This window comes from Solanum lycopersicum, chromosome 6 (genome assembly GCF_036512215.1).
Source record: "Solanum lycopersicum chromosome 6, SLM_r2.1".
In the NCBI taxonomy this organism is placed as follows: Eukaryota; Viridiplantae; Streptophyta; class Magnoliopsida; order Solanales; family Solanaceae; genus Solanum; species Solanum lycopersicum.
This window is the reverse complement of record NC_090805.1, coordinates 49,156,751-49,179,147: the sequence shown is the minus strand read 5'-3', so window position 1 is coordinate 49,179,147 and position 22,397 is coordinate 49,156,751. Positions and strand designations below refer to the sequence as shown.

Below are 22,397 nucleotides of genomic sequence, written 5' to 3'. Positions count from 1 at the left end.
TAGAACTAGTGATTAAGTTAAACATTCTAATCAATCCTTATGTTGTTGTTTTTTTCTGGCTCAACTGATTGTGGGGTGTGATGGATCGACGAGAGAAATTTCTTTTATTTTTAATTAGAGCTATCGAATTCAACTTCAAATATTTATTGAATGATTTAACTTTAAAATTTAAGGGTGAAAATATTGTCACCTAAGTTAAATGAGGTCTACATAATATATGTTGTGATTTGTAGAGATGTAAATCTATAAAATTTGAAAGTTGTTAACTCGTTTGTCTGTTGCTTTGGCAGCATGCTGGGATATATACACATATCAAAATCATTCCAGCTATTTCTCAGTTGAGCCAAAAAAAAAACAAGTTTAATAATTATATTTATCAATAATTTATTTATCCCTGTCCCTCTAAACTCCTAAACCCTGGTTTAATTATATAAAATAAATATAATATAATCATAAGGGCAAAACTAATAGTATTAAAAAAAGTATTTCTAAAATTTGAAAGGAAAAATTTGATACTTGCCCCCTTCATTATAATCAAACATTTTTTAATTAATTATGTAGGAGTAATTAACATAAACTAAACTTAAATTGTAATTTGATATTGTTTCTATACACTTGGAGAATCAATTTTTTTTTTCTTTTAATATCTGAGTACGTTTTTCAAAATGTAGTTGCTAGTATTTTTAGTGCAAGAATATGTACTTTATTTCAAAGTTTTATGAAACTGGCATTCAAATTCGTACGAAAAAAATCAATTAATTAATATTCTTGTAAGCGTGATTTTGTTTCTCCTTAACTGAGAACGTGTGTGCATGGAAATTATGCATGGAGATCGATAGTACTAAAGTTTGAAATTAAACAGAATCTGGAGAATGTGTGTGTATGTCACAGTGAGAAACCCTAGCCCCTACCTTATAGCATACAATTATTATGACATTTTCTATTCAACTGCTTCGAACTTTGAAATAATTGTCAAAATATAAATATATTCTGTTGGTTTAATTTAAGGTAGTCAAAACTAGCTACTTGTATTAGGTAGCCTCGATATATTCACTTTCATTCTCTTGCCTAGGTTAGGTAAATAGTGTTTGTATACTTTTTCCGGTAATTTATTTGTCATAATTTAATTTGACGTGAAATTTCAAAAAAGTTAAAAAGATTTTTAAATCATTGTACTGCATATATTTGCTAAGTTGAAAAGTAGAGAGAAATATGATGACACAAAAAGATTCAAGAAAGGTTATATATGGTTAAACAATTTAGCATTATTCCAGAGCAAATTTGGATTTTATATATATATTTTTCAGATTGGGTGAGCGAAAGACGAAATGTAACGATCTTTTAATTAAATTAACGAATGCAGATGTATCTACGACCAAAGAAAAATTTGAACAATTTTTGTAGTAACATTTGTTAAAAATACTTTTAGGTAATTATTTTTGTGCACCTTCTGATTTTTATTAGGAATATCATTCTACAACTATCGAACTATAGTAAGGTGTTGGTAAAAATCATAATGCATATTTTTCATCTTTACTCTCTTAAGCGGTTTAAGATTCTAACCTCTCTAATTGGGAAGAGTTTGCAAATTTTGTAAATGGGAGTAGAATAATTGGGCTAATGCCCCAAGTGTGGTAGCAATGCAGCTTCAGACTCCTTAAAACTTGAACAGCAATATGATGGGCCATTATAAATATTGGGCTTTGACAAAGATGAATGGAAAATAACTTAAATACACAACTATAATTTTTATATTCTCCAATTTTCCCTACTTTTTTTAAATATTACATAATTTCCTATTTTTTTTATTTTAGTATAAGTTTTTAGATACATTACACTCTCTCTCCTATAATACACATTTACCAATTTTAATGCCTATTTTTTCTCCATTAAAACACTCAATCTCTTAAATCAGTTTTTGAATTTTAATTTTTTTCCATTTAAACACTCAACCTTTTAATCAGCTTTTTAATTTTGAATTATTAAATTTAATTAAATTTAAATAAAAGAACAAATTTTGAAATTTTGAATTTCAAAATTCAAAAAATATGGAAGCAGGGTAACTTCCACTGCATTCTACCGTTTTGTTCTTACCAAAGTCACCTTTCACTTCTTTTTTTTTCCTTAATCGTCTTCATCCCACTATTTCTTCATAACTTTGAATCTTCTCAACCCAGCAGATTTTTCTATTTTCTTCTTTTTATTCTTAATCCATATTCGACTATTTCTTCCTAATATTGAATCGTAAGAACCCAGACCCTTTTTATAGTTAATCCATCATCAATTCGTATATTCTTCTCTTTTTCGTTTTTGTTAATTGTTCTATTACTTCATAGTAATGGATCCGTCAATTAATAGAAGGATATATGATTCCGATGATGATAATTGGAAAGAAAATAGGAAAAAGTTTTTGCATGATCCTATGAATCTTCAAAAGGATTCAAACAAAGACCATGGCGAAACATCAAAGGTTGTAAAAATACAACCAAAAAGGAAAAAAGAAGCAGCAAACACTGTTGTTAGGCCTACATTGTCTCGGGTTAGTATTTTGGTACTTAAAAATGGTGTTGTTTAAATTAGTAAAATTTTTAAGGAATCAAGTGTGCTTGCTGATACATTTTAAAAAGGGTGTATAGTGTTTTAGATGGTCAACTGATACGTGAATTTGTTGTGTTTCATAATATTTTATATGTATCATTAGGTTTTTGAAAATTATTATAATGTATCATTCAATAAGTGTAGTAAAGTATAATCTGTGCTTGATGATACATGTTGAATCTGTGTGTACATTGTTTAGTCAATGTAATGATACATGTAGTAGCTATGTATCACATGTTCTGCATGTAGTATGAATTCCTGTATGATATCATGTATCGGTAAGGTATTAGTTGTTTAGTTGATTTACTCATACATGTTTTGAAACTTGTTATAATGTATCATTCATTAAGTTTAATAAATGTTTCATCAGATATAGTTGATGATACATATAGATTCTTTGTGTATGTTGTTTAGTCGCTGTTTATGATACATGTATTAGACATGTATCACATGTTATAATGTTTTATTTAATTCAATGATACATGTTATAGACATGTATCACATGTTTTTCATATAGTATGAAATTCTGAAAACTGAAACCATGTATCATTAAGTTATTAGTTGTTTTATTTAGTAGTTATATTTCTATATCGTTTTAATTTGCGGTTTTATTTTCAAATTGCAGCCACTGAAGTACAAGATTAAAAAGATACCAACACATCCCATAAGGTTTGCTGTCAACTTTAACAACAATTTCCTAAAGGACTTTGAAAAATACGTGGGGGATAATGTTATCCAAATGTTTAAGGATACAATTTTTGGACCCCTTTTAGACATCTCTAAATGTAATTTCCAGGGCCAAATAATTAAGTGCTTATTGCTTTTAGAATTGGAACAAAGCAACCCTAATGTGTTGCATATTAGACATTCCAACGGGTGTGTCCTGAAATTTGGTATAGATGATTTTGCATTATTAACAGGACTTAAGGTCAGAGAAAATACCAATGATTTCAAATACCCAGAACAAACTAATTGTATGCTTTTTAAAAAGTATTTCCCTGGTGCAGTCAATAGTGTTACAAAGCATCAACTAGTTCAAAGGTTTAAGATGGGTAATTGGGAGAGCAATCAGGATGCACTCCAAATGTCTATACTGTTCTTTATTCATACATTTGTATTAGCTACTATTGATAACACAGCGATATCTATTGTCGACTTTCTAATGGTTGAAGATGGTAGATATCAACATTTTCCTTGGGGTCAGCTATCATTTTTCAAACTAATTGGTTCACTTAGACAGAATTTTGACGTTAGTAAAAAGTTGTACCGATTATATGGGATGCCATATGCACTAAATGTTTGGATATACGAATGTGCATCCAATTTAAATTCAGAAATAGCTGTGAGAGAACGCAATGTCATCCCAAGAATATGCAATTGGAGAGTTGTGTCTGAAAAGGCAAAGTTTGAAATGCTTATGTCCACCATTTTCCAAAAGGTAAAATTTTATTTTTGTATATGGAACATCGTTATGTTATGTCTTTGTGATACATTATGAATTATTACTGTATCTAACAGTTAAATTATCTTATGCGTTTGTGATACATTTAGAATGCATGTTCAAACATTGTCCCAACAGCAGAGGAAATTGAAGCTTTTGATATTGCTCAAGTTGAACATGCTCATTCTACATCAATACCATTAATACAACCAAACGAGCAAGATGATTTAGATGATTTCTCCACAAGACCGCCAGAACAGTTATTGAGGACATATTCTAGAGTGTCTGATACATCTCCTCCACCACCGCCAAAAAGAAGAAAAAAATCGATTATTCAAAAAAAGAAGGTGTCAGAACAGAAACAGCCTGATCAATCAAATGTGTCTCCGACACCGGATGATGATGTACATGTTTCCATGTCAAGTCTGCCTCAACATTCGAATGCTGATGATGTACATGGTTCTGTTCCACAAGTGTCACCGAAATCGGCTGTTGATGTACATGGTTCTGTTCCAGACGTTTCTCAGAACCCGGCTGCTGATGTTCATGGATATGCAGATTCACAGAATGTCAACAATATAATTTATCATATTGAAGAGTTGAAAGGATATTTGAAAACTTACGTAAGTAAATTATTTTGTAATTTTTAAACAAACTTTTATTTATCCTAAATGTATCTACAATTTTTAGGTTGACAAGAAATTTGAGGAATTGATTATTTTGATAAAAGCAAATCACTCCCAGCTGATGCAATCTATTAGCAAAGAGAACATCAATTTTCAGGCTGATACAAGCACATTTCAGTCTGACAAACAAACATCTCAGCAAATACCGGTTGATCTCGATGATATGGGTGGTGTAGCTGAGGATGGTGGTGGTTTTTCTGGTAAAAATGGTGAGCATCATATCGTCGACGATGCAGGGGATGTCGATGTGGATGGTGTTGGTGTTGCCGTAAATGAGGGTGAACCAATAGTCAGTGATCCAAAGGTAATGTTTATGATACATTGGGTATGTTGTGTATCATGCACATATAGTCAATGCTTTGTATCATGATCATTTTTTTTCTCATTTTATATTCTGTCATGTATCATACATATTTAATCAATACTATGTATCATGTGATTGTTATCAATGTTACGTATCAGCACAAATTATATTAACAGTTTTTATTTCAAAACTGCATATTCAGGATGGTGACGCACATCAGTCGCACCAAGATTTAAATGAACATATCATGGACCAAGCCGTTGACGACAATGTTCATCACAACATCCCTCATGTGTTGCCCGAAAAAACAACAACGGATTCATCGGTACATTTTTCAATTTGATTTATGACACACAATTTCATTACACACAAATTTATTCTAAAAATCATTACATCATATTATACAGGATTCTTTAACTTCAACAACAATATCGCCATCAACTCAAGCAGCAATAGATGCGCTTATCAAAGATTTGGGTAAAGATGCTACCAATGCTAGACCATTGTATTCTTACGATCCAAAGAATATAACTAGAAGCCAGTACTCGTTGACCGACAGTCAATTACCCACTGAAATTCCAATAACGGAGATTGTTGTTAAAACTGATGCAGTCACTCCTGCGCATAGAAATAGAATGCCTTCGAGAAGGATTCAATCTCCATATTGTACTTCTTTTGGGTCAAGCGAAAAGGGAAAAGAGAAATTGAAGGATATGGCTCGACTCCATTTCCCGTTCGAAGGATGTGGCATTGCAGATAAAGTTTCGCCGAAACTGATTGAGGATTACATGAATTGGTTGTTGAGGGGGCTTCTAAAAAATCATAACAATAAGTAAGTTTTATACATTTTTTTTCTCAGTGTTAGGCGTAATCATTTTATATACAACTAATTCATGATACTTTGTTATATAAAAACTGTAAATAATTGAGTGTTATGTATCATGTACATACATTGAAAACTTATGTATCATATATGCAGGAACCCATCGGACGATAAATACAGATCAAGATCTTCTTCTTTTGGATTTACGATGATGGACTTTGTTGTTGCTTTTCCAATGAACAAGAATTGGTTTTATGCCATGTCACAGCCAAACAAGTGTTGGTCTGATGAGGTAAAATATTAAACTATTTATGAAATATGTATCAGTTATAACTATATTATAACATCATGATACATTATCTATAAGTATCATACTATTTAATTAGCAATGATACATTATGTATAAGTATCATACTATTTAATTTGCAAAAGTATCATACTATATTCACATAATTATATTTCTTTTTTTATATTGTTTAGATGTAAATAATTTCTTACTCTGTTTTCATTTTGTTTATAGCACATCGATGTGATTTTTTACTACCTTCGTAAAAAATCAAAACTTTGCAGCATGCATCAATACAGATACACAACAACCCACTGTTTGTTCATGTCACATGTAAAAAACTGTTATGATAGATATTACATGGACAATGATGATGATAGTCTTACTACACAAGAACATATTGATCGCGCTTCAGTTGTATCTGTACATGAGAGGTCAATAATTAACATCATCAAAGGGTTTGGAATACCAGCTGCTTTACCATGGCATCTTGTAGATGAGGTCTACATCCCAATTAACTGTGATCAACAATTCCATTGGGTGTTGGCTGTTGTTGAGTTGAAAAACAGGTCGATAAGGGTTTTTGACTCATCAATTAGCACAAGGAAACAAACAATTCCTCATGAGATCAAGATGTTTTCTAAAATGCTTCCTTCATACCTACTTGACAGTGGATTTTTTGAATAAAATGAACGCACAAAATTTGCTGATTGTCAAGCATATAAAGACAACAATAATGGCTCACTTCTGGAGCCTCAAGTTCCTTTCATGATAGAATTTGCACAAGACATCCCTACACAGGAAAGCGATAGCCTGTAAGTATCAAGAATTTTTTCATTTGCCCGTTTTAATGTATCATTAAGTTTTTAATTTATTCTGTATTTTTTGTAGAGACTGTGGGTTATATGTTACTGCATTTGCCGAGTATATCAGTGACCAAATCAATATATCTTATGCTGATTTTAATCCTGATTACCTGCGTCAAAGATATGGAGCATTGCTGTGGAGTTATGGAAGTGAGAAGGCTAAGTGCGGATATGTTAGCAACAATGATGATCCACCAAAATCCAGGGGCGTAGTCACACCACCACCAGAAGAAGATTTAGTTCACATAGCGTAGCATTTCATGATAAAACAATGTTTAAATGTTATATTTATTATTTTTATATGTTATTGAACAACTATTTTTATCCTTTTTAATGTTATTTTTTTTGTTTTGTCAATTTCCATTAATATTTTTTTTCACATTACGTAACAAATTTGTTTATATTGAAGATATAAATATCAAATGATAGACGTAAAGATTTTTAAATTTTTAATTAAAAATAGACATAATAAATATACTGACAAAACCAGGTTTAAATCATTTAATAAAGTATAATCAAAGTATTTATAATCAAACATAGACATAAAGATTTTTAAATTTTTTATTTAATCTAGATGATACAATGCTAAAACCAAATGATACATATGTACCAGAAACACACTAAAAATAACTGATACATTGGTCAAACCGTATGTATAATGTACAATATGTTACACTCTAATCCTTAAATTTTACAAGATATTTAGGTAAATTGAATAACATATTCATATGAATTGCTATTATTTTTTTAAAGGAAAGTTATTTACTGTATATTTCAATAAAAGCATATCAAAAAAAGCATTACACAAGTTAAATTATATAAATTCACATGATACATGATTTATAGTCATTCTAAAGTACTCAATAACATTAACAATATATTTGTATTTTTTTATCTAATGGAGATGTATCATTATGCAAACCAATGATACACACTAAAAGTACATGATACTTTATATAAACAATGTGTACAAAAAATACACAATAAATGTACATGATACACTAGATTAACCATATGTATCATGTACATTATGTTATCTTACTGTAGCATAAGATTTATATATTCAAAACAAATATTGACACAAGTATTTTTATCAACACCAATAATAAGAAAGTATTTATAATCATAAGCACGACTTCAAATGTAATTACCACATGTTTGTACGTTTATTTATCTAAACACAAAGTGTTTAATTTGCAGTCGTAATTAAAACTGAAATTCATTAAAATGTTTACGTGATAAATTATTCTTTATATCATAGAAACATTACGACAAATTCACTTCTCTTTTGGGTAGAAAGTACAAGTTCTTCTGTTGTGCCCTTCTTGTCCACATTGTCCACAACAGTTTGTGTTCACCGAAATCTTTTCATCTGCATTCTTTCTTCTTCTTTTTCTTGGTCGTCCAGATGATCTTCTGTATCTAGGTAGATACACAGTTTCAGCTACCAGGTGTTTAGGATCTGACAAATCTTTCTTATCTGGCATTAGCACCATTGGAATTTCATATGTTTTTGCCAACGCATCAGGCTTGTAATAATCAGAGCAATACGGATTCATATCGGTGACATTCTTTTTTTTTAATACAGCGATTGCATGTGAACAAGGTATCTCATCTAGTTGAAATCTACCACAACAACATACTTTCCGCTCAAGACAAACAATATATCTTCTTCCATTTTCATAAACTGAGAAAATAAACTCAGATGATGGAACAACCTGTGTACATTAAAAATTTTAAATATATAACTTTTAAAAATCAAATCATGTTAAAAAAAGCATAATGATACACAGAATTAGATACATATAATATAAAGTATCATATAATGATACATACCTCCATTTTTGAACTTTTAGCCGCGTTTATAATCAACAATTCCTCAAATTTTCTACCTAATGTGTCCTTTGTGTATGAGGATACTTCTCTGTTTTTGCAATGCCAAGATCCAAAAAGAATTCTAACCTCTTCCAAGAATTCTAATATAGTTAATTAGCGTGCTTCAACAAGACAACCATTGATACATTCTGCAATGTTTGAAGTCATCATTCTACCTCTGTTTACTGTTGCATGAACTCTTGACCACTTTTCGTAACCTGCATATTCAAGGTACTCCTTAACCCTGTGATCAATTATATCAACCTTAGCCATCAACTTATCAAAATCTTCCTTTCTATATGCTTTGGTCATAGAGTAGAATAGATCACTTATGGCCTTTCTGCTCCTTTTGAAGTTTCCACATACATTCTTCCAAAGATGCCAGATGCATGCATAATGAGGTACATCGGGGAACATAATCCTTACACTCTTCATGATACTCTCATTTCTATCTGAAACAACACACATATCTTTTCTATCGCCAAATGCATGTTTGAACTGTTCGAAAAACCATTTCCATGAACAATCATTTTTGGTGTCAACAACACCATATGCCAATGGAAATATGCAACCTGATTACACACACATTATATTATTTGATACTTAATATATAAAAAGACATCATTACTATAAATAAAAAATACTTGCGCCATCAAGTGTGCTTGCTGATACAAATGTCCCTTTGTAAGCTCCACTCAGATGTGCACCATCCACAACAACTACTGGTCTGCAGTATTTAAATCCCCTAATGAATGGTATTAAGGCGATGAACAGATACATAAATTCATCCTCTTCAGTCTTATGCATTCTTATATAAGAATCTGGATACACAATTTTTAACATGTGTATGTATCGCGGCATCCGTCTATATCCAGCAGATGGTTTTCCTCTAATCATGGAGAGTGCACGTTCTTTAGCACGCCATGCTTGCTGGTAAGATATTTCAACACCATAATATTCTCTAATATCATCAATTATATCCCTTGGTGTATAAATTCGTTTATAATTGACCAATTTTGGAGCTGTCACTCCACTTACAAATCCCACTGTTGCTTGGACTTTGGTTAATACCCTCTCCCTCATCGGACACGTATGTTCACTATTGAAATTTCTAACAATGAATATATCAGATTTTTTCCTGCACGACGCCTTCATAGTCCAACCACATTTGTCTGAAAAGCATACCAACACATAGCTGCGTACATTTTTTAAGCATATTAATACACATATCAAATACATCATATATAATATATTCAACAATAATGTTTAAAGTAATCGAACAATGAATCACACAAAAAGTATCAACCAATTTTTAAGAAAAGTATCAAACTTTTATGAAATTTATCCACTATTTGTGATATGACTGTTTAAAATGATACAGTCCTTACTATATCAGTAGTAGTACTTTCAAGTATCAAATATACTTATTTCAATGTATCAAAAACAAATTCCAGAAATGATGATACATTAGATTATAAAATAACATATGAAACTTGCAGGTTTTCATATAGAACAGTAATGTTTCATGTACTAATTAAATTATAAAACAACACATGATACATTAAAATATCAAAATACTGTCATACCTTTGTTGATCAGACCTCTTCACTTTGCAGTTGAATTTGTTCTTTATCTTATATTTCGTCATCACATCTACAAGTGTTGTTTTATCCTTGTATATCTGACCTGTCTTCACATCAACAATATCTGAATTGATTATAACATTTGCAACTCCAACTTCTAAATTTTCATGTGTCTCAAATAAGCTATTTTCAACTATTGCCAAAGCCTGAGTATCATTTGTTGTGCCTTCTACACACGTTATTTCTCCACTTCTTCCATCAAAGTTATGTACAGTACCACTATTCTTCTCAATTGTGTCAATACATAATGGATATATTGAAAATACAGGCTCGTTTTTTTTCAGTTCAAAATATAGTTTAACACTCATATCGTTCTTAAGTTTCATCGGACAGGAGTTACCTTCTACAATGTATCGAATTTCAATTTCTTTCCTTGATACATCAATGTCCAACTCGACCGCAATTGCTGCTTTGAGATTAGAAAACGAAATTGAATCTCCAACAACGATTCCATCAATTTTGTAATTTTCATACTGCAATTCGTTCACCCAAATTCCGGAATGTCTCATCAAAATCGAAGTATTCATCTTCAAAAAAACCCACTGCAACAACAAAAAAATTTCGGCAGCTCCAATTGTTTTCTAAATAACTGATACAATCTTTGATTTTCAAATTATGAAATTAATATCCAATTAAGTGCTGATTTAATGCTGATTAATGATCTGTTATCACAAATTAAGTTGTTTTAGTAACAGCTTTAAATTTACCGTTTTTATCCCCTATTTTTTCTTAACAGTTTTAAGTTACTATGTATCATTTACCATGTATCACAACTTTCTAAAGTATCACGGCTCAGCAATTTTAAGGGATTTTTTATAATTATTAAAATTATCGGGACAGAATGTAATTATTGAATTACACTATGGGATTCCTTAAATTTATACAAGATGAATTGTCATTTTTGTTCTGTGTTTAGTACCTCTTACTTCACTATTAATTGTTGTTAGTCGAAAGATAGGATCTAATTCTTAGCTTGGAATTTAAACTTGATTGGTTGTTACGATAATGTATTTGTACAAACTCAAAGTTTGAGAGATCTGATAGGATGTGTATGTCTATTTGTTAGTGTGAGACGCAACATAGGATGTGTTTCTATTTATTAGTGTGAGACACAACATGGGATGTGTTTTTATTGTGACTGTGCGACGCCATATTAGACGTGTGAATATACTTGTTTAAATTATACAAATTTAATTTGATACTTATGCATATCTAAAGCTAAAAAGGATATAGATGTCAGTTAAGACCAAATTAAAAATCATGTTTATATATTATGTTTTGCATTTTGTTGTTGCTTGTTCAAGTAAAGAATATGACAACGTCCTTTTGAGTTTTGACTGCGGTTACCGGCCCTACTAAAAAGTCACTCTTTTTTCTTGAAAAATAATTAATATTACATCATAGCTATTTTGATTGAATTGATGAGAAAATAAAATTTATGAAGTTTCTCAATATTTCAGCACAAATTTATTTTTCACCATGTGTTTGACGTAGCTCAATAAAAAATGAATAGGAAAATCAAGTTTTATTACACAAGTTGTTCATTATTTCTCGGTAGAAAAACCTTTATTTCTGATAATATTAATAAAGTAGAATAAAAGAATTTTTGAATAAACAATAGAAGTGACGATTGAAAAACATATAAATGTTCACCACTTCAAAATTTGATTCATATGTTACAGTTGAAAATCCAAATTGAGAACACATGAAATGAAAAAGGAGGGAACAATAAAGAAACACAAATTATTCAAATTGAGGGAAATCACATACGATCACAACCGTCGAATCCAAACCTGCAGCCGTAATTTCTTCCAAACCATATGATTCATTACCAATCACAACCGTCAAAAAATTCTAATGTCACAACCAAAACGCAAAACAGAAAGCCCCAATCGCCAACGCCGCCACGTTGTTCACGCTATCAGCACCCGATTTATCCGCCGGAGTATCATCGCTCCCGGAGCTCGGACTCAACGCTGCCGGAGACTTCTTCTTCAGATTCGACGTTTCTGTAGTCGCCGGTTCCGGTGCTGTGGCCGGCGACGGAGAAGCAAAGATACTCAATGGCTGAAGCACTTTATCCACCTGATAAACCGCGAGCTCGCCGTCAGTATATATCGTATTACCTACAGTAGCATCTACAATTCCGGTGGACACATTCACTTGATTCCCGGAAGTCGTTACATTTAACGGGAAATCACCGGGACTAGTATCTCCAGCTTGAGTCCTCAATGGATTACTCACAGTTTGAAACTGTGAAACTGAAATAAAACTAGGAAGTACATGAAATTGCACTAACTGAACTTGTTCTTGAGAACTTAGAGAATTGAGAGTTCCCGCTTTTAAGCTCGAAAATGCATTATCAGTAGGTGCAAAAACAGTCATTCCTTGTTTCGAATTATTCAATTGTGTATTGATCTGATCACCAGCTTGAGTAGTTCCTAAGAGTCGGATAAATGTGGTGAATTGACCGGCTTTTTCGAGTATTTTCGTTATATTGGTGGGACCCGATGGAGCGGGAGCAGAGGCAGGATTCTGACCGAGGGTGAAGGTGCAAGAATGGAGGAAAATTGCTAAGAGGGAAAGAGAAAAAACAAGATGACTCATCATATTTGCTATGAGAAATTGAACTTTGAAAGATGATTGGTGCTTGAGAAATTGAGGGGTTTTATGGAGAAGAAAATACAAAATTTTGTATGGTTGGTGAGAAGTTGGAAATCATGTAACTGTATAAACCAATTGACAGTAGTGTAGAATCTCTCAATTTGGTGGGAGGTTAAAATTTTATTTTGTTTGTCGAACTTAATGTTTTAATTTATACATCGATAATGTAAAGATAATTTACATTCACCGAACTTCTAACATGTTAGTTACCATTTTATCAGGTTACAATCACTATTTATCATAGAAATTTACTTATCATTATCGTATAAATGACAAAATTGTACTAATTAGAATCTGTGAGTTACTGTTATTGACCATAATTAGAAACAGACGGGTGTGGAGGAACTATTACAGCTAACATTTTGCTTGGAAATACAGGAAATTTGGAGAGATCTGAAGTTTGGAGTTTTCACAAATATTAAAGTATTTTATGATTGCTTTGCTTATACTCATTAGAAATTTTAATTATGGCTATGATTGGCTTTCCACAAACTTAAAAAGGAAGTTTTGTTTAAATTCAGTGTAGTTCTTGATCATGATAAAAATAATTTTAAAAAAATAAAGTTATTGATCATGATTCATGTGTGCCCATCCTCTTCTATTGGTTACTTATAATTCATCAACCTCTAATTAGGCACACTTTTGTGTTGTATTAAATTACATTCAATTAATATACAGAGAAACTGAAATCGTTCTTTTTTCCATAGTTGGGCATTGAGGTGTCAATTGTCATGCCACGTGACGTCCAACTCATTGGGATTCGATGTCCACCGTGGACAACCTTATAGATGATGGTATATTTGAACCATTTAAGTAATGTCCGCACATTTTTTTTTTTAAAGAAAAGTATAACGAAGGGTACAATCGATTCTTTTCACCCCCTTAGAAGGGAAAATTTGACCCTTTCCCTTCAAGGAATAAGGTGCACCAAACAGACTGCTAGCAAAACTTGCCTTAAAGTATTTTTGATTGTAAAACAATGAATCAAAATCTTGAAGAATAACAGGAGTTAGACAAACTTGAGCTATTATGTACAGTAATTTAAGCAACAAAATCTTGAAACAGGGCATGAAAACTCTACAATTCGAGACTTGGCTGTCTCGTGAAGCATCAAAAGAAAACGATGCTTAGTTGATATTCCAAAAAAAAAAAAAGAAAGCTAGAAGTTATCCAATGAAGATTATTGCAATGATGATACTAGAAACTTTTAATGTATTGTCATCAGTATTCTTTTTTGAACAGCTAGAAAGTCAGGTTAATCTGAGGTTGCAATCTAATTAGCTTGGCGTTTTAGCACGCTGCACCATATCTCATATTATTCGAGTTCCTTAAACTTGAATGGAATGCAGCTTTTGAGACCTAAACTGGAAAAAAAAAAGTTATTTTTATCTATAAAGGTGCTAGTAATATTCTTACAATCAACTATATCCTAAACATAGTTATGTAAATAATTCCACAGAAAAGCAATCCAAGTGTAGATGGAAAAACTACTACTATTACTGTCGGTGTATAGAAGTTAAATCTCTTCTCATAATTCATCTCTTGCGTTTCCATTCTCCCTCTTGACGCCTACTTTAGAAGAAGCTGGTCTCTCAATCTTGAAAGGGATAGCTGCATTTTTCTTGATAAACTTATACAATGACACTAGAGTAGGTTCAGTATCAACCAGGATCTGTAGGATCAAATACAAAAATAACTATGCCTCAGTCTCAAATGAATTGGAGATTTGTAGAATCATTAGACATTTGGCATCTTACTTGGTTCACGTAGCACAAACACAAACAAAATAATCATCACTTACTGGATCAATGCTCTTATTTCCTGCTGGAAAGAATTGGAGACTCGGGAATCCTATAAACTGCAAAGGATCATAAAAAAGAAGAAGGTGATGATCAAGCTACTAAATATTGTCCTCTTCAAATCCAAACTGCGTATTTATTATAAACTACCTTAGCACGAGGGTGCTCGTTACTTGTTCCTTCCATTTTGGCTATAACAAGAGACTCAACGCCGTGTAAGTGGTGTGCTAGTTTATTGATCATTGGCTCCAGAGCTTGGCACTGCCTACACCAAGGTGCATAGATCTAACAAAAAAGAATGATAAAGTTACATACCAAAACTTTGATCCCTCAGTTGATTACAAAAACCAATGGAAGAAAATTCATTTCTTGAACATACCTCAAGAAACACGTCTTTTGATTCATTGAGAATGATTTCATCAAAATTGTTTCCGACCACAATTTTCACATCAGCATCATTCTGTGATAATTACAGATGAAATTGAATCACCACACGTATGATGAGTTAAGTTAGAGGCTAGAAGGAAACTGCAGCTTACTGTCTCAGGAATCGGATCTGATTTATAGAAAGGCTTGAGCTTGTCTTCGAGAAAGTCCTCATTAAAAGCCTGGGGGAATAAAAGACAATAAACAAGTTAGTTTAGAGAAATTCCCAGCCAAAATTCTGTGCATCTAACAACCATTTGTGACAATCTACCTTAATCTTCTCGAGTGTAATGTCCTCGTTAAATCTAAACTTCTTGCGATTATCTTCTTCTATGTATCCAATAACCTACAGGAATTAAATCAACAATCAGTAACCAATTTTTCCAAAAGATCTTGTTGTGCCCATTATAATGTTGAATAAGAGTTACCTGTGGACCATCTCCAGTGACCCCAAAATAATCTGATACCGGTCTTCCAACTTCCTCATCGTTCGTTTTGACAAAAACAAAGTTGAGCTTCATTTGTCAATGTACATACTATCAGTTATTACTAATTTACAGTCCCAAAAGTAAAGGGATCAAAAAAAAATTGTATGTTTAGGTGTATGATAGATAGGTAGTTATCTGTTCATGTTACATAATTTAATTGATAATTGCACGCAAATGAAACAGAGAAAAAAACACTCAAATCTTTAACAGAAACCCTAGAATTCATGATCTCAAGAATTGATTAACCTACTTAAAACCGAAGCCTTAAAACAACAGTACTCCAAGTCGCGATTTCAAGCATTGATCAATCTACTCCAACATAAATCGTTATAAACTAGACACGAGCATTCTTCGTGTAAAAGACTTACATATTAGGTGATAGCGCCGGTGCAGTCTATAAACTTCTTTTGGAAACCGTTCTAACAGTATTTCCACTCTACTGGACTATATGTAATTATGTCCAAGAGTAGCAGTATTGTTATATGTTTGAGAGTGAATAGAGCTTCATTACCTTTCCCTTGAAAAGTTTTGCAGCATCTTGAAATGTTGGGAACAACTTTTCTGTATCATTTTCTGAGGCGAAAAGTAAAATCTGCATAAAACATAGGGGGGAAATCAATACATTAACAAGCAGATACACATTTCAAAACAAAAATCATAATAGTTGTTAAACAAATGATCTAATCTTACATGTTTCTTAATTGGACTTGCGAAAATTAAAGGGGCGGTTTCTTTAGTAAAAGTTGTCACTAAAGGCAGCTTGCTGGCAGAAACAAACTTAGCTATTGAAGATTTTTTGAATTTACCATCTGAATTGCAAAATGAAAAAGATAATAAGAATGTCTCGCAGTTGAGATTCAATTCAATTCCAGTATCAAAAAAAAAAAAAAAGATGAAAGGAGCGGCTAACCATAATGCACCACTTTCTCTGGCTCCTTTTTAAGCATGACCAAAGCAGGGCGTTTAGCATTTTCTTCTATGTTGAATAGCTTAGCCACGTTAGGATCTGTCGTCTGGTAAAAGTTAACATCATTTTCTAGTTTTGAAACAGCTGCAAGTTGTTTAGTCACGGAACCCTGTAAAATGGTTGGACATTAGTAAACTTATGAGAAATGAAATCATAACAATGTCAAGTTGCAGATAGACAATTGACAGCAATACACAACAAAAAGAAGATATCGATGTTATATTTAGAGAAATGATAACACAATTGCTTTTTCACTAGAAAAGGAAAATGATAAGCAAGTAGCAGTTCAACAACATACCACCAAGGAGTCGAGATATGCTAGAACAACTTTGTCCTCGGAGGTTAGTACACGCTCTGCATCCTCAGTTGTTGTTATATTGTAAACGCCGGATCCTATCTTCTTCTTTATCCAAGAGACAATCGCATTTCTACAGGAAAAGCTCCTCATCAATTTCACATCCAAAGATTGATCTAAGAGCTAAAGTTATAACTTTAATTGATTATGAGAAGCAAGATCATATTAATTGATTGCCAATACCAGCAACATTATAGTGATACCAAGCTTATAATCAGCTAACATACATGTAGCAATTCAAAACTTTTGACTTTTTATACTAATGAAACAATGGTATATATACCGATACCTATGCTTGTGAAATGTAGCATGTTATTGTTAATTAGTACATCTCAAATTGGCTTACACGCATTCTTATCAAATGAATATAAATGTATACACATATGTCTGTGTATGTAAATGTGTGTATATATATAAAGCGGACAAGATGACGTTAGTGTAGGATAGAGAGTTGAAGCAATGGATTCATCTGATTATAATACTTTCGATAAAAGCATAAAGTTGTGTAAAAATAATTAGAATTAGAATAAACAATATGTCTGAATCCATAAAATATAAATCATGGATTCGCCGCCTCTGGACGACATACTTGGTTCTTCGGCCTTTGTAAAGTTCGGGATCACTATTAACGAAGAAAAAAATCGTAGGAAAGCTTCGGACATCGTAGCTATCAGCCGCCTCAACCTCCTTAGCAGCATTGATCTTCGCCAGCACTACATTTTCTGTTTTCAGCTCCGTTGCAGCATCCGCGTATTCCGGAGCTAGAGCCTTACAATATCCGTTCCAGGGGGTGTAGAATTCCAGCATCACATACTTATTATCTTCCAAAAAATCATTGATGTTACTATCAGTCAATGCTACAACGTTCTCATCATCAATATTGATATCCTCTGCCTCTTGAGCGCGATCAAATGGCGGCGAAGAAACCTCGGGAGGATCCTCATGATTCGGGGTGTCTGGTTCGTCTGAATCCTCGTAGTCCTCGAGGAAGCTTAGGAATTCATCGTTGTCGTCAGAGGATGCTGCGTGTGATGGAGTGAGGAAGAGAAGAGAGGAGAAACAGAGAAAGATGATCAATCGACTCGGCATTATTTTGTTACACTTTTTAGCAACAAGGCAAGTGACTTATTTTGGTAATAACAAAGATCCGATAAAAAGTCATTTATTACAACACGTGTTTGAACCAATTACACTGAGAATACATATCAGATAGAATTCATCGTAGTTAAAAAAAAAAAGAAGTATAAATATAATGTATGCTTTCAATTATATAACGTTGTCAAGGTAAAAAAAAAAAAGTAAGGACAAATAGTCAATTTCTTTGAATACGTCCTTAAGTTACACTTGCGGAATTAAAGAGATATGTTTTTGTGGTTATATTTTAGAAAAAATATTACTTGATTCAAATTAATTTTTATTATTTCAAAGATATCCATTAATTAACCTAATTAAATGATTTGATAAATCAAATATGTCCTTAAAGTATGAAAATGTTCAATAACGGCTGGAGCTAATAAATGACAAATTAATTAGTGAGCCTAAAGCCAAAAATAAGTTGAAGGCTTAAATTATAATTATTTTACTATTTATGAGATTTTTAAGTTACTTTTTTTTAATAAAAAATATTTTTATGATATTAAACTCTATATATATATATATATATATATATAACAAGATTTTCCTTTTAAAAAACTATTAAAAAGGTAAAAAATAAAATTAAGAAAAAATAATAAATCTTAGTAATGATGAGAAAAGAGATAAATAACATAAATATATTTATCATAATATAATAATATAAAGGTGAGTATATATACTATGTTAAAAAATATTTGTACTATCTTCGTTTTATAAAGAATGATTTAATTTAACTTTGCATTAGAGTTGAAGCAAATAAAGAAAACTTTTAATCAAGTCCTAAATTAAAATTATATCAAATATACAAAGTTGTCCTTTAATTTTGTGGCCTTAAATATGTCACGTGAAAAGTTATTATAAAAAAAAAATTCATTTTTTTATATAGGCTAAACAAAAAAATAAAGTCATTTTTTTAAAAAAGGAGAGAGTATTAAATAAGATATTGTAACTCTTTTGAGTTTATGATAATAAGGAGGAGAGATAATAAGATTTTCATTTAAAAAATATAAAAATAGAAGGTAAAAAAGAATTTAAGAAGAAAATATATAACTTACCTAAATCTCATAGTGTAAAAAGTAAATTATATTTTATATCTACTCTTTTTTCTAATTACAATAGTCTCTTAAAAAAATTCTACCTTTCAGATATATAAGTCACCATCCAAATACATTGGTTCACCATTCGGATACATTAATTCTAATAAAAAAAGAATCTTTTAGTTGCTCTAAAAAATATTGAAAATTATTAAATACCATAAATTACGCTTACATTTCTTCTTACTCTCAATCATACAAAGGCAAATCCTATCAGAATGAAAGAATTTAAAATTTCAAATTGCTTCCCCCATCAACAAACCTTTAAGATTTGATTAAAAAGACTATGTTGAAATTTTGGATAAGCGAGGTGAGTTATCAAGGATACAAAAGTGATGAAATTGTTATTAGACAAACAATTTCCTTTTGAATATTTAACTTCATCGAAGATCCTTTCAATTTTGATTTAAGATTGTCAAAAAATTGAGATTTAATATTTCTTTCTTCTCCAGTTCATCGAAGATCCTTCAATTTATATTCAAAATTGTTGAAAATTTTGAGGTTCAAAATTATTCTCCTAGTTTATCGAAGATCCTTTCAATTTTGATTCAAAAATACATCATGAATACCTTTGCTACTTGGCATTTTACAATTTATGTATCTTGTTTAAATAGATAAATATTGTATTTATAATAGATACATTAAATAAATAATTGTTTCCCATAAGATTTAATATCGACAAATTATCGTGTGAAAATTGCTATGTGATTGATACATTTAGTATAAGTTCAAATTTACGTATCATATCTAAAAAATTAGTGAATGATTATTATTTATGTATCTCGTTTAAATTGATAAGTGTTGTATTTATACTATATATATTGAGTAAGTAAATTGTTGCTCATAAGATGATAGATTTGAGATTGATACATTACTGTGTAGTAGTTGCTATATAATTGATACATTTATTATAAAAACTGAATTTACATATCATATCTAAGAAATTAGTACATGATACATTACTATTTATGTATCTCGTTTTAATTGATAAGCATTGTATTATTACGGAATACATTAAACATATAATTGTTACACATAATTAAGTTCTTTGATTTGAGATCGATACATTCCGTATAAATTAGTACATATGCATCATGCCCGTATAATTTGACATGGCTATGTATCATATAAAAAAATTATTAATATGAGAAACAATTGATATAGTTAAAAAAAAAACAGTACTACACATACGTAACAAACATATGTTACATACCCGTTTATATAAATGACATGTTTTATGATTCATTTTTGTCCTAATTTTCTCCGAATTTAGTTTGTCATGTCCACGTATGATTGGTTTATTTTGTGTATGAAAATTACTCCAATATTCGATCACAGGATTTTTCAAATAAAGAATTGGAAAGAAAAAATAAATAAAGAACTATCTCTTGATTGATTAACTTTAGATCATTAATCAGAGAGAGAAAATATTTAAAATTCAAAATAAAGGAATGATAAGGTAATTGATGATATAGTGGAGTGATTATAGAAATGAAAAAATAAAGGAAAATAGTTGAGTTGAAAAATTGAATGTTATGTATCTTAAAAGAAGAGAATTTGAGAAGAATTTTTGTAAAATTTTAAAATAATAGAAAATAAGGCAAGAAAAAATTGTAGTTAGATAATTTTTTCAGTATATTTACCATAATATAATAATATAAAGGTGAGTATCAGCACTATCTTTTTGATAAAAATATTAAGTTAGGCACTGTATTATAATACTTTTTTAATTTTTTAACATAAAATTGAAATAAAAAGATATTTAAAAACTCAAGAAAAAGAGAACTATGATTCTTAGTCAAAGAGAAATTTTTCATTGTTAAGAAAAAAGAGATATTTATCTTAACTATTTAATAAAAAAATTTCATCACACGAAAGAAGAATAATTTCACTAGTAATACATAAATTATCGATACTGTGTCTTTTGTAAAGAAACTTCTCATTAAATTGTTATATTTGGAAAGTTTAAATTGTAAAAGAGATGATTATTATGGAAAGCACATTCAACATCTAGTCAACAATTTTAGCACATATATAGAGATAAATAAAATGAGGAAAGTATTTAAAGCATTATCCTAAAAATTAAAATAAAAAGAATATAGTTATATATTCCTATAATAGTTACAACCTTAAAATGGTATAATAATTAATGTCTCAAAAATATGATTGATATAAAAACATCGTTACAATTCAAAGCAATAACCTTCGTCATACATTAACATTTCGAAAATGGATTCATTGAAGTTTCTATTTGTCACTCTCTTAATCATGTTTCTTCTTGTTCCCTCTCAAGCCACAGGTAGTTTATCTTCTTGGTTTTCTCTATTTTTTTATGTAATCTTTTAAGTTTAGAAAATCTTAATAACTCATATGTTTTAATTGATCTCTCTGTTTTGTGAAAGTTCGATTTTCTATTTTGTAATCCACCATCCATTTTGAAGGGGGAAATGATTTGTTGAGTTTTTACGTAAATTTGATTTATTTATTTATTTACATCTTTTTTTTTTCTTTTTTTAAGGTGATATTGAAATCAATTATGATACTTCTTCGGATTGTGTTTTCACAAGCAATTGTAAGACCAGGTTGGATTGTGCTGGCCCGTGTAGAAAACTTGGTATTTTGGTTGGGTTGTGCGTTCCGGATCCACACCCGGGTGGCAAACTTGTTTGTTGCTGTTTTAATGCTAAAAATTAGCGATCGATAAAATTTTAAATTAAAGAAATTTTTATTATGTTAATGTTGCTTCATTTTGTTCTAAACTGTTCTGATTCCTTTTACTAGTTTTTTTTTTCTTATTGTGAAAAAAAATCGTTTTAAAAAAATTATATTTAATTAAATTAGTTATATAGATAAAAATGAAGAGAGTAATTACAAAAGCAGGGTTTTAAAGTAAGTGGATTGAGAAAGGTTCTTTGATCTAAATCAAACATTATATTGCAAAAGCAAAA

General features: G+C 30.8%; 4 protein-coding genes and 1 long non-coding RNA gene across 5 annotated transcripts; 2 read left to right on the top strand and 3 right to left on the bottom strand.

The window, feature by feature from the left end:
* The first annotated feature begins 3,847 nt into the window (after positions 1-3,847).
* On the top strand, positions 3,848-5,168 carry LOC104648097 (uncharacterized). Its single transcript, XM_026031700.2, has 3 exons — positions 3,848-4,036; positions 4,150-4,662; positions 4,730-5,168. The coding sequence occupies exons 1-3, from the start codon at positions 3,878-3,880 to the stop codon at positions 5,093-5,095; spliced, it is 1,038 nt and encodes a 345-aa protein (XP_025887485.2). The 5' UTR covers positions 3,848-3,877; the 3' UTR covers positions 5,096-5,168.
* A 3,113-nt stretch (positions 5,169-8,281) lies between these two features.
* Positions 8,282-8,846, bottom strand: LOC138349415 (uncharacterized). Its single transcript, XM_069299755.1, has 2 exons — positions 8,841-8,846; positions 8,282-8,722 (listed from the first exon to the last, which is right to left on the bottom strand). Exons 1-2 carry the CDS (start codon positions 8,844-8,846, stop codon positions 8,282-8,284), a joined length of 447 nt encoding a protein of 148 aa, XP_069155856.1.
* Positions 8,847-12,125: 3,279 nt separating this feature from the next.
* On the bottom strand, positions 12,126-13,375 carry LOC101261419 (fasciclin-like arabinogalactan protein 11). Its single transcript, XM_004241223.5, has one exon. It carries the CDS (start codon positions 13,130-13,132, stop codon positions 12,383-12,385), a length of 750 nt encoding a protein of 249 aa, XP_004241271.1. The 5' UTR covers positions 13,133-13,375; the 3' UTR covers positions 12,126-12,382.
* Positions 13,376-14,381: 1,006 nt separating this feature from the next.
* Positions 14,382-18,483, bottom strand: LOC101261717 (protein disulfide isomerase-like 1-4). Its single transcript, XM_004241224.5, has 12 exons — positions 17,811-18,483; positions 17,165-17,294; positions 16,810-16,975; positions 16,590-16,708; positions 16,411-16,491; positions 15,840-15,926; positions 15,683-15,757; positions 15,525-15,593; positions 15,365-15,445; positions 15,136-15,270; positions 14,988-15,044; positions 14,382-14,858 (listed from the first exon to the last, which is right to left on the bottom strand). The coding sequence occupies exons 1-12, from the start codon at positions 18,308-18,310 to the stop codon at positions 14,715-14,717; spliced, it is 1,644 nt and encodes a 547-aa protein (XP_004241272.1). The 5' UTR covers positions 18,311-18,483; the 3' UTR covers positions 14,382-14,714.
* A 3,130-nt stretch (positions 18,484-21,613) lies between these two features.
* On the top strand, positions 21,614-22,186 carry LOC138349062 (uncharacterized). The gene is made up of 2 exons (XR_011221590.1): positions 21,614-21,748; positions 21,968-22,186. It is a non-coding gene; the product is annotated as an uncharacterized lncRNA (long non-coding RNA).
* The last annotated feature ends 211 nt before the right edge of the window (positions 22,187-22,397 follow it).

What these genes read in the sequence shown, in the direction of transcription:
- LOC104648097 (XM_026031700.2), top strand. Translation starts at nt 3,878, where the DNA reads ATGCCATATGCACTAAATGTTTGGATATACGAATGTGCATCCAATTTA. An exon ending in TGTCCACCATTTTCCAAAAG is followed by an intron (nt 4,037 to 4,149) that starts GTAAAATTTTAT and finishes TGATACATTTAG; the next exon opens with AATGCATGTTCAAACATTGT. An exon ending in AAGGATATTTGAAAACTTAC is followed by an intron (nt 4,663 to 4,729) that starts GTAAGTAAATTA and finishes TACAATTTTTAG; the next exon opens with GTTGACAAGAAATTTGAGGA.
- LOC101261419 (XM_004241223.5), bottom strand. Translation starts at nt 13,132, where the DNA reads ATGATGAGTCATCTTGTTTTTTCTCTTTCCCTCTTAGCAATTTTCCTC.
- LOC101261717 (XM_004241224.5), bottom strand. Translation starts at nt 18,310, where the DNA reads ATGCCGAGTCGATTGATCATCTTTCTCTGTTTCTCCTCTCTTCTCTTC. An exon ending in CATATCTCGACTCCTTGGTG is followed by an intron (nt 16,976 to 17,164) that starts GTATGTTGTTGA and finishes ACCATTTTACAG; the next exon opens with GGTTCCGTGACTAAACAACT. An exon ending in GAAATAAGAGCATTGATCCA is followed by an intron (nt 14,859 to 14,987) that starts GTAAGTGATGAT and finishes TTGATCCTACAG; the next exon opens with ATCCTGGTTGATACTGAACC.